The 13,243-nt window shown below is 39.7% G+C and overlaps 1 protein-coding gene across 1 annotated transcript in view; it reads right to left on the bottom strand.

The window, feature by feature from the left end:
* COL4A5 (collagen type IV alpha 5 chain) overlaps positions 1 to 13,243 on the bottom strand; it is an 81,669-nt gene that overhangs the window by 33,179 nt on the left and 35,247 nt on the right. The window contains exons 10-25 of the mRNA XM_059824582.1: positions 12,237 to 12,299; positions 11,642 to 11,677; positions 11,499 to 11,540; positions 11,298 to 11,390; positions 9,026 to 9,079; positions 8,863 to 8,919; positions 6,607 to 6,651; positions 6,456 to 6,509; positions 6,235 to 6,276; positions 5,634 to 5,766; positions 4,654 to 4,827; positions 3,380 to 3,463; positions 2,042 to 2,134; positions 1,395 to 1,465; positions 969 to 1,160; positions 349 to 517 (exon numbers count right to left, since the gene is read on the bottom strand). Of these exons, the coding sequence (XP_059680565.1) occupies positions 349 to 517; positions 969 to 1,160; positions 1,395 to 1,465; positions 2,042 to 2,134; positions 3,380 to 3,463; positions 4,654 to 4,827; positions 5,634 to 5,766; positions 6,235 to 6,276; positions 6,456 to 6,509; positions 6,607 to 6,651; positions 8,863 to 8,919; positions 9,026 to 9,079; positions 11,298 to 11,390; positions 11,499 to 11,540; positions 11,642 to 11,677; positions 12,237 to 12,299 (1,402 nt within the window). The remainder of the gene's footprint in view (positions 1 to 348; positions 518 to 968; positions 1,161 to 1,394; positions 1,466 to 2,041; positions 2,135 to 3,379; positions 3,464 to 4,653; positions 4,828 to 5,633; positions 5,767 to 6,234; positions 6,277 to 6,455; positions 6,510 to 6,606; positions 6,652 to 8,862; positions 8,920 to 9,025; positions 9,080 to 11,297; positions 11,391 to 11,498; positions 11,541 to 11,641; positions 11,678 to 12,236; positions 12,300 to 13,243) is intronic.

The following is a 13,243-nucleotide window of genomic DNA, read 5'->3' as shown; positions in this document are numbered from 1 at the left end:
CTTGTTCAAAGTAAACCCTTGTTTTCAAAAACTGTTGTAGTTGCAGTATTATTAAGCATAAGCCAGATGGTAGTTACAATGCATTTCCACTATAGTCAGTTGAGAAGGCGAAGCTTCTCTAGAGGTCAGAGCAGAAAGGTGAGTCATGTGCCTATAGTAAGATAGCACAAATTCTGCTCACTTTGTGATTCTGTGATGACCTTCAGTATGGGAACCTATAAATACTAGGTCTTAAAACGCCTTTGGGAAAAGCTTAAAAGCAGCATTATGTTCTGAGAACTATCCTAAGCAAAAGGACAAAACTTGATTTTACAGCTTTTGTTCAATAGCACACAGATACCCACTCACCAGGAACTCCAGGAGGCCCTGGACGGCCTGATACACCTTGGATGCCTTTTTCACCAGGTGAACCTTGTGGACCAAAACCAGGAGGTCCAGGAAGTCCTTTGTCTCCAGGAAGACCTGGTATTCCTGGATCGCCTGGAATACCCATTTCTCCTTTGAATGCAACACTGCCCTGAAAAAAGGAAGAGCAGGAAAGGAAAGAGAAACATGTATTCACTAGCAAAGGAGAAAAGTGTTTCATTGCTTCTGTGTTGAAACTCTTTGGCAGTTTCCATCCTTCTAGCTCTCAAGGCCATTAGCTGCCTACATCTTACTAGCATGGTAGAGATGTCTAAACCTGGCTACTTACTTCTTCACACTACATAGGTGAAATGTAGACAATGGCAGAAGGGACCACCTGACACTACCCAAGACAAGTCTCAGCTTATTTTTAGAGGCATTGACAGATTCAGGGAGTACCTCTGTACATCATCACTAGACTGGCATCTACTGAAGAGAATTACTGCGTTAGTCACATTCAGAAAAAAGTGCATTTGCCAGTCCTCTTATCTGCACCATGTCAAATGCATCCAGGACTTCCCAAAACATCCGTCCAATCAACGACAGCATAAAATGGAACTCACAGGTTCCCCTTTAGGGCCAGGTAGACCTGGCAGTCCATCTCGTCCAGGAGTGCCATCTATGCCAGGAAGACCTGGAGGTCCTGGGAAGCCAGGGTCTCCTTTGTCACCTTTCATTCTTGGAGAAGTCAGGACATCCCCTGGGTCTCCTTTGGGACCAGGTCTCCCAGGAGCACCTGGGGACCCTGGGAATCCCTGAGGGGAAATAATTAAAAAAAAAATAATTAAAAAAAAAAGAGAGAAAAAAAGCATTTTAATTTTTCTTTTACTCCCCGAGTTTGGCACAATATAAGAATTATGCATTCAAGCTAGTTATGGACAAAAAAAGAAGTATTAGACAAGAATTCATATCTACTGTGCACAGATCTACCAAACATGCAGGACACATGAGACACTATTTTCCCACCAGAATATAACACCACCACTTACTGGTGGCCCTACAAGGCCAGTTAATCCAGGAAGCCCCTTTTCACCTTTTGGTCCAGGAAAACCAGGAGAACCTGAGTAGTGCAGAAAAACATAAAACTGTAGAAGTTGTAAATATCAAGCATGCTTTTTGCATAAGATGATAGCTAAATTGTTTTAAAACTAGGCAAGGTTTAGTCTGTTTTTTTGTGAGAGCTTGATTTTATTTAAGCAGAACAAAATTTGCAACTCCAAGTTAAATCAGTAGTGTAAAAAAAGATCACACTTTTTAAAAGCTTCAGCTCCTCTACCATTTCAGGAATAGCAAGTAGTAGAAGTTAATTTCTCTCTTTCAGTTAAATCTATAGCAGACCATAAACCTTCAACACACAGAATGCTTGCGAGTCTGCCTTTGATCAGAGAATTTTTTTTTAAAGACCAGATTAAAAAAAGAAAGAGTGACTGTTTTACACTTATCCAGCCTGTTTCTTCCTAACGCTTCCCAACTCTGCAAAATAGGACATGCACCAACTATATGCTGGAGCTAGCAACTGTGCATCTGAATTTCTACACAATATACAGATATATCATTAGCATTATGCACAGATACTCAGCTACAAAAGGGATTCTATAGAATATATTGAATAAAATAGTGAAGTCTACAGCCTTACCTGGACTACCTGGAGGTCCTGGTGGTCCTCTCTCCCCGGGAGGCCCAGTTATTCCAGTTCCTATGCAATTGAAGCATGTGTCTCCTCGATCACCTAAAAAGATTTGCATTCAAAAAGCATACTTGAGCATCAGATCTTAGAAAACTTCAAAAGAATTTAGCACAACAGCAACTGTTTTCTTGCTATTGATCTATAATACCAAGTCCAAAATGTCTATTTTACGTGATGATATGATTGCTTAAATATTAGAAAGCTTCCCCCATGAAGGCCACACTGAAGCTTTTTGGTTGCTAGGAGTCAGACAACCAATATCAGATATGATTAGAATTTGTTTAGGATAGTACAAAAGAAATTAAAACAACAAAAATGTGTTCATTAATAAAAAATAAAACTGTGGACTTTTTTCCTCAGCAAGAGTCCTCTTCTAAAGTAGGTACTTGACACTTCAAACTACAACTCTAAAACACATATACCAAAATCCCTAACTTTAATTAAACTCCAAGAGGGCACAATAAATACTAGGAATGTTTCATTGATTTGACAATAGGCTAAACTTATTTCATTAAAAACAAAAAACGAAAAAGAAAAAAAAAAATGGTTTCCAGAAGTTTAGGAACTTCCCTCACATACAGATTTTTCTGACATTGCTCAATGTAGTATTCAAGCACCTCATGTAGGTTAATGAATTAATCGTTACAATCTCCATGAGAAAAAAGACTTTTGTTTGAAAGGAGTACAAAATGAAGTGAGATGCCCAAAGTCATCTAGGATGTCCATGGTTGAGCTAGGAAAAGATTCTCACTTACCCATATCGGCATCCTCATTGCAAGGTTGTCTTTTTGGAAACAAGGATACACATTAAAGATGTGTTTTTTTTGCTTACCAAACAAACAAACTCATTGTAGATTGACCAACTCAAATTAGGAATCTTGCATTTATAATTTCAATGTTGCTTTCCATAAAAAAATGTCAAATTTATTCATGAAGTAAGTATAAAACTTTTTCACATAGAGCTGGCAACTGCTGTTACAAAGCACTTAAGTTTCTATCTACCTGGGAGGTACTCATAAACCTGAAGTTCCATTTTACTTTAATCATGACCCATGCTAGGCCCTAGCATTGGTTGTACCCTCAGTCACTTTGAGATTCCTGTGCTTTAACACTAGATGAGGGACTAACCTACACCTGAACAAAACAGCTTTCTTACTTGGAAACAGAAAATATCTGCACTCAACCCTACTGGGAGGAGATACTGTTTATCCTTATTTAATGCAGGCTTTACATTGTTTAACAAGCTTTAACAAAAAGAGAAAAAACAAGATAGCCATGCCACTTCACCTTTTTGGCCTCGCTCCCCCGTAAAGCCTTGTTGTCCTGGAATTCCTGGAGGACCTGGTGGCCCCTGCTCACATAACCCTTCATCTAAGGAGAATTGGGAGAAGTTTAATGATCAGTTTGTGTTAGACTGACATGATTAATTAATAAATACATGTATTCAGTACAAAAATGTAATTCCTAGTATTTGTGTGGATATTCTAATATACCCACACAATCACAGACCAAACATTTTGGCAATTCAGACAGAGGACTGCTAATGAAAACCCACCAATGTAATCCAAACTCAAAAGGAAGCAATCAGTGATACTACACAACAATCATCAGTTCTCCTCAACCTCAACTATCTCCCACTACTTCCCACAGCCTGCACACTTCCATCTCTACACTACATTCTGTTATTCAGCCTCATATCATAAAAGCATGTGTATGAAATATCAGAGTGAGGGGACTGAAGATGCCAATGCCATCTAGACACTAGATTCCTCCCTGTTAGCCCCTCTCCACTACAGCTTTCCAGTTCTCATGTTCCATCTCCCATTCCCAACTTCCCTTATACCAAAAAGGAGCTAAGAGCCTTCATCCAAAGTGTGCACTCCCAAGCTAATTTTGTGTGGTTTATCAAATGAAACTGGAAATCTGTGAAAAATTACTCCTTTAACTCTCCTGGTATCACAACTCTTAGTAGGGAATAGTCCCTCCAAGCATTTATTAGATCATATCATGAAAGCTAAATTTACTCAACATAGTGTCAAAGTGGTTACCTCCTGCTTTATGCACAAATTTTAATGTAACTTTCATTAGTTGGATTAAATAGGATGTAACATAAATTGGAAAAATACTTGATGATTTTGTACATCTGGGCCAAATCTGCTTGGCCCTGGAGGACTGTCATTATTGTGTGAGTTAGCACAAAGGTCCCTTAAGTCTGAGAAGATTTCTTCTCCTCCAGTCTAGCTGAATCACACAGATAAGTCACAGCAGGGCTCACTTGAGGTAGAAGGAGGCATGATAAAGCCAGACTGCAAGTCACACCATTGAATTCCCAAATTCTGTAATTGTCCTTAAGGCTAGAGTTCTCCTACAAATGTCCTGATTTGCAACGAGACCGACTTGGAGAATGTATACAAATAGCTTGGAATCTCATGGGCTTCAGCTGCTGATAAACTACAACTTTGGAGGTAGCATTAAAAAAAAAAAAGAAGAAAAAGGGAAAAAAAGAATGAATGTCAAAGCTGTTCAGTCTCTTCTACTTGCTGTCTGTGGTCATCACTTACCAGGAGGAACAGATGGTGCAGGTGGCCCCGGGGGACCTGGTGGTCCTGGAGGTCCTCGTGGTCCATCAAGTCCTGGTTGCCCAGGAATAGAAACACCAGGTAAACCTGGATCTCCCTTCTGTCCTCTCTCACCAGGTAAGCCAGGTGGGCCAGGAGGTCCAATAGTAGCGATCCCTAAGATGGGAAGAACTTAGTTCCTTGATAGCTCAAAGGTTTAAATCACTTTTTTGCAAGGATGACAATGATATACGATGAATAACATGCTACAGATAAGACTGTATCTTTCAATGTAAGTACTCCACAACATTTCCTTTATGGAATCAAACTACATGTTGATGTGCAGTGTTTGACATATGCACATTTTGCATTTTCAGAGATTTTTCTTTGAAAAATTGACCTGAAACTCAATGACTAAGTTTATGAAGGAAAAAAGATAAAACAGGACTAATGAAAGGAATTCCTGATGGAAAAAAGAGCATTTACAAGCTGTAACATTAGAATCATAATGTTCTTCTCTGTGCATGTATAAGGCAAATAAAGGAGTCACTGCTCACTCCCGTTGTAGACTCAGATCATCTCTTCCTTTAGTACTGGCCAATGTACAGCAGAGACTAGGTTTGATGGCCAGGTACCAGACTTCTGGTACACAATACTTTCTCTGTGGAAGGCAATGGGTAGTGTATGTTATAGGTAAATGATATGAGATCAGTTACCCCTAAGACCGTTAAGCTAGTATCTGTTTGACAGCCTTGATGATTAGCATCCTCTGTTCACCACAGCAGGGGCAATGAATGTTCAGAATTCCTCATATTATCCCCATAAGCTAAGGGCCACCCTTTCAAGCTCAAAGGTAACTCTAAATAGTTCTGCTTTCACTTTCTGCTCAGTCCATCTGTCAAAAGGAGTGTGAAAAGATTGTGAAGCCAAATATCCATTCAGACATTTGAGCATACAGCTTATTTTAATGCTTGCACTCCTACCTGGAGAACCTGGCAAGCCAGGTGGGCCCGGCCTACCAGAGAATCCACGCTCCCCTTTGGCTCCTGGAAGTCCTGGCAATCCTTTGTTACCTTTTGGTCCCACTGCTGCATCAATTCCCGGTCTTGAAATGACCTGTAAATGTTTCGTGTTCATGTGAAACAACTTGCCAAGAAAAGAGGCACTGGAATGGTAAAGAGATGTGAGGGAGGAAAAGTTCAACATACTTCGAACCTTTTACCAATGACAGGATGCTTTTCCCGCTCCACTGAATTACCAGGTAAAATTCCAGGAAAGAGCTCTCCCTAATAGGAAGCACTTTTACTACCAAGCCAACATGGTTAGAACAGGCTTCAGTGAAGCTGACTCAATTTCTGCTGGTCTGAGGTTATAGTTTAGCCTTGTGTTTGTAACCTAGCAAATCCTAGAGCACAGAATCTATCTTGAAAGAAGGAAACAATCATTTCTATTAGTGAATATATGAAATCTTTACTGGTTCTGTTATTGTTATACCTGGAGATGGGACTCACAGTCACCTAAGAACTATGATAAGACAACACTGTCAACCAAATGCAGAAAGAAAAGAAAGGATCAATAACTTACAATTCCAGGAGGACCAGGAGGACCAATGTCACCTTTTTCACCCTGCCAATGAAATTAAGACCATTTTTTATACTGCACATTAGCACACAAGAAAGTTATTGCAAATACTCCTCAACACTGCAACAGCATAGGCAATGCAATTACTACTCAGCCAGAACTGAACTCAGTGATGGCAGATTTTCATGCTACTATAGCAATAATGAGGAATAAACATGACATACCTTTTCACCCTCTCTTCCTGGAGCACCATTTATTCCAGGCCCACCAGGTAAACCCTTCAAGAAACGAGAATGATAATCACACTCAGATCTCCGTATCAGAAGAAAAGCTTATAAGGATTCTGATTAGATTAGAAATGTATGAGTTACTCACATCCCTACCAGGCTGACCAGGTTCTCCATCTTTGCCAGGCTTTCCCTTCAAAAACATAAACATGCATTGAAATAAAATGCTTCAGTGGTGAAGAATTCTTACGGAAATAGTGTTACTGATTTCCCATTTTTCAATAAACCAAACTTTCTCTAGAATGCAGTCCTTGTGACAAATACGTCAAAGACATCAACCAAGTATAAGCAATGGAGTTATCTAAACTGAGCTTTTCATTTTGAAAAACAGAGCACAAAACCATGTCAAGTCTCAAAGAGATGTGCGAATACAGCACAAAATGATCTCCAGTTAACTATTGCTGATTTTAACTATTGCTGTGGTTAATGACGCTCTTTATTTTAACATTAGAGAAATCCTTTATTTGGAAAACAGATCCTAACTCCCTAAACACTAGAACATTATATTTAGTTAGGAAATTAGTGTAATGTGACCGGTGAACTTAAATACAAACATTTTTGTGTTTGAATTTTAACTCTCCTTTAAACCAAACACAATTTTCTGAAGAACAGTATCAAGAGAAATATAAATTGCAACTCTGCTCAAAGAAGTGACTTCTAAAAACCATATATTCTTGCTGAACGGATTTGTCATTGTTGCACTAAAAGTAGCGCAAGCTCCACTTCATTTCAGACCATTCACTGGGCAAGACAAATAGAACTCTACTGTTAGCATTACAGAAGCAGTATGTATGGGGGACACCTGCTAGAACAGAACTAGAATAGGTGATTAAGTTTCACCACAGTGAAACACAGATCAGCTCTCAATCACAGAGAAGTTGATAATAAGACCTGACAGATATAGTGTATTAGACTATAATGTGATTTGTGAATTCTTTATTATCAGTGATGAGTTCTGATTCTCAAAAACGAGGTTTTAAGATTTCCTGTGAATTTGCAGAACTACCTGTTTGGTTACATATACTGACATTTTTATGAGTATATCTGAAATGGGTTTGAGCCACACAGAATCATATGGAGTCCTAAAAGGCAGCTTTAGAGTAACTTAATAGCAAAACTGCATTTTAAGTATGCAACATGCCCAAATTCAGAGCGATAAAACCAAACAAAAATGTTGGCAAACAAGCTTTTGGCAAAAGGCATCTGCCATATCCCCTCAGGACTTTTATCCTTTCAGATCTTTGCAAATTTATGTGGTTCCCATTTACTTTTGCAGAGAGAAGCAACTTGGAAAATACAATTCAAAACCCACTCAAAATATAACAAGAATTTTGGCTTTATAAATCTGCCTCATTTCTTATGTTCCTTAAAGAAGGCAAATCAAAGGCCTCCTATAAATCTCAGCAACTAAGAAGGATTTTATCTAGAATACCAAACATTTGTTTCCATTGTATTTATTTCCTATGGAAATTGGAAAACCTATTACGAATATGTTTCTAAACAGTGTTTATATATTGTCCAATTAACCTGAGCAAGACTTGTATCTTGGTTTTCAAAGGGGCCCGTTATGTTGATGAAACTATGGGTTCAGTAGCTGTGACAGTGAAAATACAGAGTACTTTGAGCTGGTAGCAGCTTATCTTTTCTTTGCTGGTCCAGCCATGTTATTTTCATCCTATTTCTTAGCACTTCTATGATCTTCCTCAGCTTTTCTGAGCTGTGATTATCCATGATGGATTTGAGTCTAGACAGGAACAAAGTGACTTGTACTATCCTCAGATGCAGCTATCCTGACTCATCCCCTCCCCAGATAGCACATAAACTGAAGTAGCCTCTTGGGAAGTGACAAATGGACTTTTGGTCTTAATGCAGTGTTCAGAGACTTGGTTTTGTGACTCACCTCACAAGTAAACCCACTGAGAATGAGTTTACATAGGCCAGCTTAAACATATACCAATCTCATGTTGCTTGCCAACCCAGTACATAGCAAACTGAATGAAGACCCTCTCTAAAAGGAAACAGAAAACTGCTGCTTCAGTCAAGCAGTCCAACAACTTTGAAGAAGGTTTCCACATGTAACCAGATAACATCATTCAAATTAGTTTCTCCTGCCCCCCAAACTAAGATCTACGTGTAGATAATTCTATCAGAATGCACTGAGAGATCCATAGCTAGAAGCACTTTCATGAACCAAATGCGTCACCTACTCTTTTGCCAGGTTATGGAAAACAAAAAGAAGTCTCTTACCCAGAGGCTGATGGCCCCACCTGAATTCAACATTTACTTAATTCTCAAAAACAACACTGATTGTAAAGATAAACGGTTGGTTAAACAGACTACTTACTCTTTTGCCTGGTTCTCCTTGCTCACCTTTTTCACCTTTTACGCCACCGGGAAGACCCTGGACACACAAACGTCATCTCAAACTGAGCCCACAAGCCAGAGTAGAATGAATTTACAGTTCTGATACAGATGCAACAAAAAGGAACTAAAAGAGGACTACTCACAGGAGGGCCTTGTGGCCCAGGAAGTCCTGGTGGGCCTGGATCACCTGGAATACCCTGTCAAGCACGGGCAAAGAAAAAGAGGATTAAAGCCTCCATCACTCCCTAGTAGCTCAGTTGATTTTTTTAAAAAAATAGAATCTTGTTTGCTGTCATTTAGATTTCCAAGTACTATGAACAGGAAAGGATCATATTTATTCTTTCTTTGTGTGGAACTTCAAGTGCATCTATAAATTTTATTAACTGCTCATCCTGTTTGTTTAGATGATTCACTCCACTAAGACACAACTGCCTCCTGTGTGCACTACAGCAGCTGGTTTGGTGGCCTGCAGCTGCTATACAATAATAAAAAGAAGGAAGAAAAAAAAGGAAAGAAAGAAAGAACAAATGCCAGATCCTGCTGAAATTACAGGAGCAACAGTCGTTAGATTACTGGTAATTACTGAAGTTGTGAGGCCATCAGGATCAATAGTGTGTTCCTCAGAAAAGTGTCACAGGATCACTGTGTTAAAAAGTTAGGGTTTCTATTTTGTCTTGTTACACCTTTGTACAAGTTCTTAAATCTCTTCTCCATTAACCTAAAGAAAAGTTACAGGCTACTGAATCCACAAAAGGCTTCTGTGCAGAGTTTCTGTTATTTTCTTGGAGACCTCCCAGACTTTTACAAGCCCATCTATACGCTTGATTTTTCAGTCAGAGATCGTGGGTTGAGGTACACACCAGAACTTCGTGTGTATTTCACAAAAAAATAAGTGTAATGTTGAATTTTTTTACTGATTGTGTACTACCAAGCATAACCTTTGTTGAAATAAAAACAAATTTTTAAACTTTGAAATCATTGTTAATGTTGGTCAAAGGCAATGCACTCAGACTGTGTTTGTAAGTCTTAGTGCATTAAAAGTAATGTAGTTAGAATGCTTTTATTTTATACATTTATGTAACTTAATGCCAGTATACTTAGTCCTTCAGAGATCCCTGATGATAGAGGCAAATTACTCTTACCCTAATAAAGTCAGATGAATTTTTGCTTCAACCACAGCGTGGTCAAAACGTCACCTTGTGTTTTCTTAGAACTATAAAGACACCCAATGCTGCTCTTTATCTTCTGTCCTACCATCCAGTAAAACAGAGACAAAACCAGAGTCTGAGACCTTTCTAGGAGGATGACTGCGCATTGCAAATGTAAATGAGTGGATAGCTCTAGGGAATGCCTTAGTGGTGCCTAATGTTCTTCTGAAAGGAAGGGTAACAAATGGTTTTGATCAAGAGGAAGGGCAGAATTGTCCTACACCCCTGCCAAAATAAAATACTGCTGCATACCAAAGCTTTTTTCTCTGACACATTGCCCAAGATGAAAAGGTGGAAAGCAAGAAACTGATCCAAATACAGATGGAGGAAACTAACAGTTTAAAGCTCAGTTACCACAGTGACATTTGCAAAATAACCAGAGCATAAAAATGATCACTCACCACTCTTGCCTCAAAATATCTACCTCAATTTTTCTATTACCCAGGGTGGTATTTGAGAATACCACAGAAAATTCAAAGAAAACATGAAATCCAGGCACCCATGATCCTGCTGGTGCTGCTCAGATTGTCTATGGACTGGCACCCAGAATCAAATGGTACTGTGAAATGTTCCCCAGTGAAGAAGAAAGGAAAAAAATGTAATAACTTAAAAAATGGCAACTCTCCCTATGACTTTTTGGCATTTATGGGTGGGGAACGATCCATACAAATCAAACCAACAGTTTGAGTTTACTGTCATAGTATGGCTTGATGTTTACTTTTGAGAGGCCAGAAACAGGGAAAGTACTTTATTCAGACCACAAGGAATAAAAGATCTTGGGGCATCACTAATGACAAAAAAGGAAGGGAAAAAAAAATAAATAAAGAAATTGAGTTAAAATTTTTGAAAGACTTCTTCACAATGGATGACATAGCTGGTTAATTAATGGGAATCTGAATCCCCAGACAACTTTGAAAATCCCAGTCTGGGTGTTCCAAGGGATGAGAGTATTTTAACTGCTTTTACTGTTATTATGAACTTCCTTTAAGTGATTTCTTAAGAACAGTTATTTTACTAAGGGCAGTAACTGAGCTAATGTGACTGGCATGCCTTCTATTAAAGGAAAAATACTCAGGGATTAAATAGTACTTTGAGAAAAATAATAGAACCTCTGCAGTAAGCAGGATGTGAGTATATATGAGCCAAACCAATGGAGGCTGCAGCTTGATCACATGCTCATTGCAGAGGGATATAGCTTCCCACTCACCTGATCTCCTTTCTGAAACTCAATGTCATTTGGTCTCTTCTGTTCTCCAATTTGTCCTGGTGGCCCTGGAGGTCCCTGAAGACCTTGTTCACCCTAATGTGCAAGAAGATGGCAGTTTGTTACAGGCAATACAAGCCAAAATGGCATGCATAAATGTTTTGAAAGTAATAAGCAAAAATATCATCATGGTCATCTACTCACTTTTTCACCTTTGGGTCCTTGGAAATTCAAACCCATATTACCCTGCAAAAAGTATAACTCATCAGCCCTTAGAAGTCACAAATGAACAGAAAAAAACCCGAAACAGTCCATCACCACCACCACCAATGAGGGAAAGAAAGTACCTTAGGTCCTGGCAGCCCTGGTGGACCAGGAGGTCCCTATCAAAAAAGGAAACAAACAAAAAAAGTAATTTCCAAGCACTTCACATGCCCCCTTTGGGGAAAAAACCCAAAACAACAATGCTGCTACTTTGACTCCTGTGCATTATACACATGTTGACAAGGCACCTTGCATTCCTCTGAGAGCTCTTCCTCATGCTATTCAACTTCACAAATAGGTAAGAAATTACTTATTCCTTTAAGTGAGAGAATCAAATAAAATCAAAGTCAGGTATTAAACATTAAGAAAAGAGTCATACTGGTCTAAATAAGCTAAATCTTGTCCCTCAGGTTTCACACAAATAAGGAGCCTGCACAAAGATTGAGCCTGATTTAAAGCAAAAAGAGGTCTGGGAACAGACTGAGCATTTCAGATGTATCGCATTTAAATGTACACAGTGGCAGCTCTAGGGTGAACTGAATGCATGGTTGCTGTTGTCTTCATACCAAGTCTTGACTACCAAGATCTCTGCACTTTACTGACCTGCCTCTGAGGACATGAAACAAAGAGTAACTGCCCCATTTAACACTTTATGGGTAACAGGTTAAAGAAACTTACTGTCAAACCTGGGGGCCCTGGAGGGCCAACTGGACCTGGTACTCCCATGGAGCCGGGGGGGCCCTGTTGAGAAAGTGGAGGAGGTTATGAGAGAGGCACCTTTTTACAAAAAAAAAACCCCAAAAAACCCAGTGAGACCTTCAAAGTCAAGAAAACCCAAGAGCTGGCACCCCATACACGTCAAATCGAAGTAGCTGACCACTAACCTACCAATCTGTCCTTGTAGAAAGGCCTAAAAGAGTGTACATCGTGTTAGGAGTGTTCTGCTCTCAGCATCAATACATCTCTTTGGCTTGGATAAGGGAATGCTTTTTTGTTTGTTTTGAACTACTTTTGCGCTTTCTTTCTCTTCATGCACTGGGAGAGAACAACAAAACACTTTGTATTTGTGATTCCTCCCAGCCAGAAACAGACAATAGGGAAGCAGAGATCAGAGGAACAGAAATGCTAACAGGCTCAGTCTGGTCAGAATAGCCTGGGGCTTGCCTCTCTGTACCAGGAAATGGGAGTTTCTGGCTTCTGTCCAGTCCGATAGACTCATTTTCTGCTCCCCTTGTTCTTCCACTAAAGCAATGAATGGCTCAGTGGGGAAGCACAGGGCCTGGAGTCACTAGCTGTTTTCACAGAAGACTGCTGGGAGAACAGAAACACTGTTCAGGTGGTGCAACATGAGGAGAACAGCTGAGACATTACCCTCTCTTCCCACCACCCAAAATAGTGGCTACAACCCAGAAAGGCAGATGTTACTTGCTTTGCCTCAGGGTGAAGATGGGAACTCCAGAACTGATACAGAAAATGTCTAGGAAGGAAGAACAGGCAGGGGAGACAGAGAAGCAAGTAACTGTGGGTACTGCTGTGTGCTGGATACCACTTTCCAGACGAGGGGACCTTTCAGGCCACTGTGGGTCACCCTATTACGAGCAATATGGAAGCACTTACTTTCCCTCAAGCCATAAACTACAAGTACGTTAAGTGTGAGCCCTGCTTCTCCATGTAAACATATGGAT

This window comes from Gavia stellata, chromosome 14 (assembly GCF_030936135.1).
Source record: "Gavia stellata isolate bGavSte3 chromosome 14, bGavSte3.hap2, whole genome shotgun sequence".
Lineage (NCBI taxonomy): Eukaryota > Metazoa > Chordata > Aves > Gaviiformes > Gaviidae > Gavia > Gavia stellata.
Note: the sequence above shows the minus strand (reverse complement) of the source record. Positions and strands in the feature narration are given on the sequence as shown.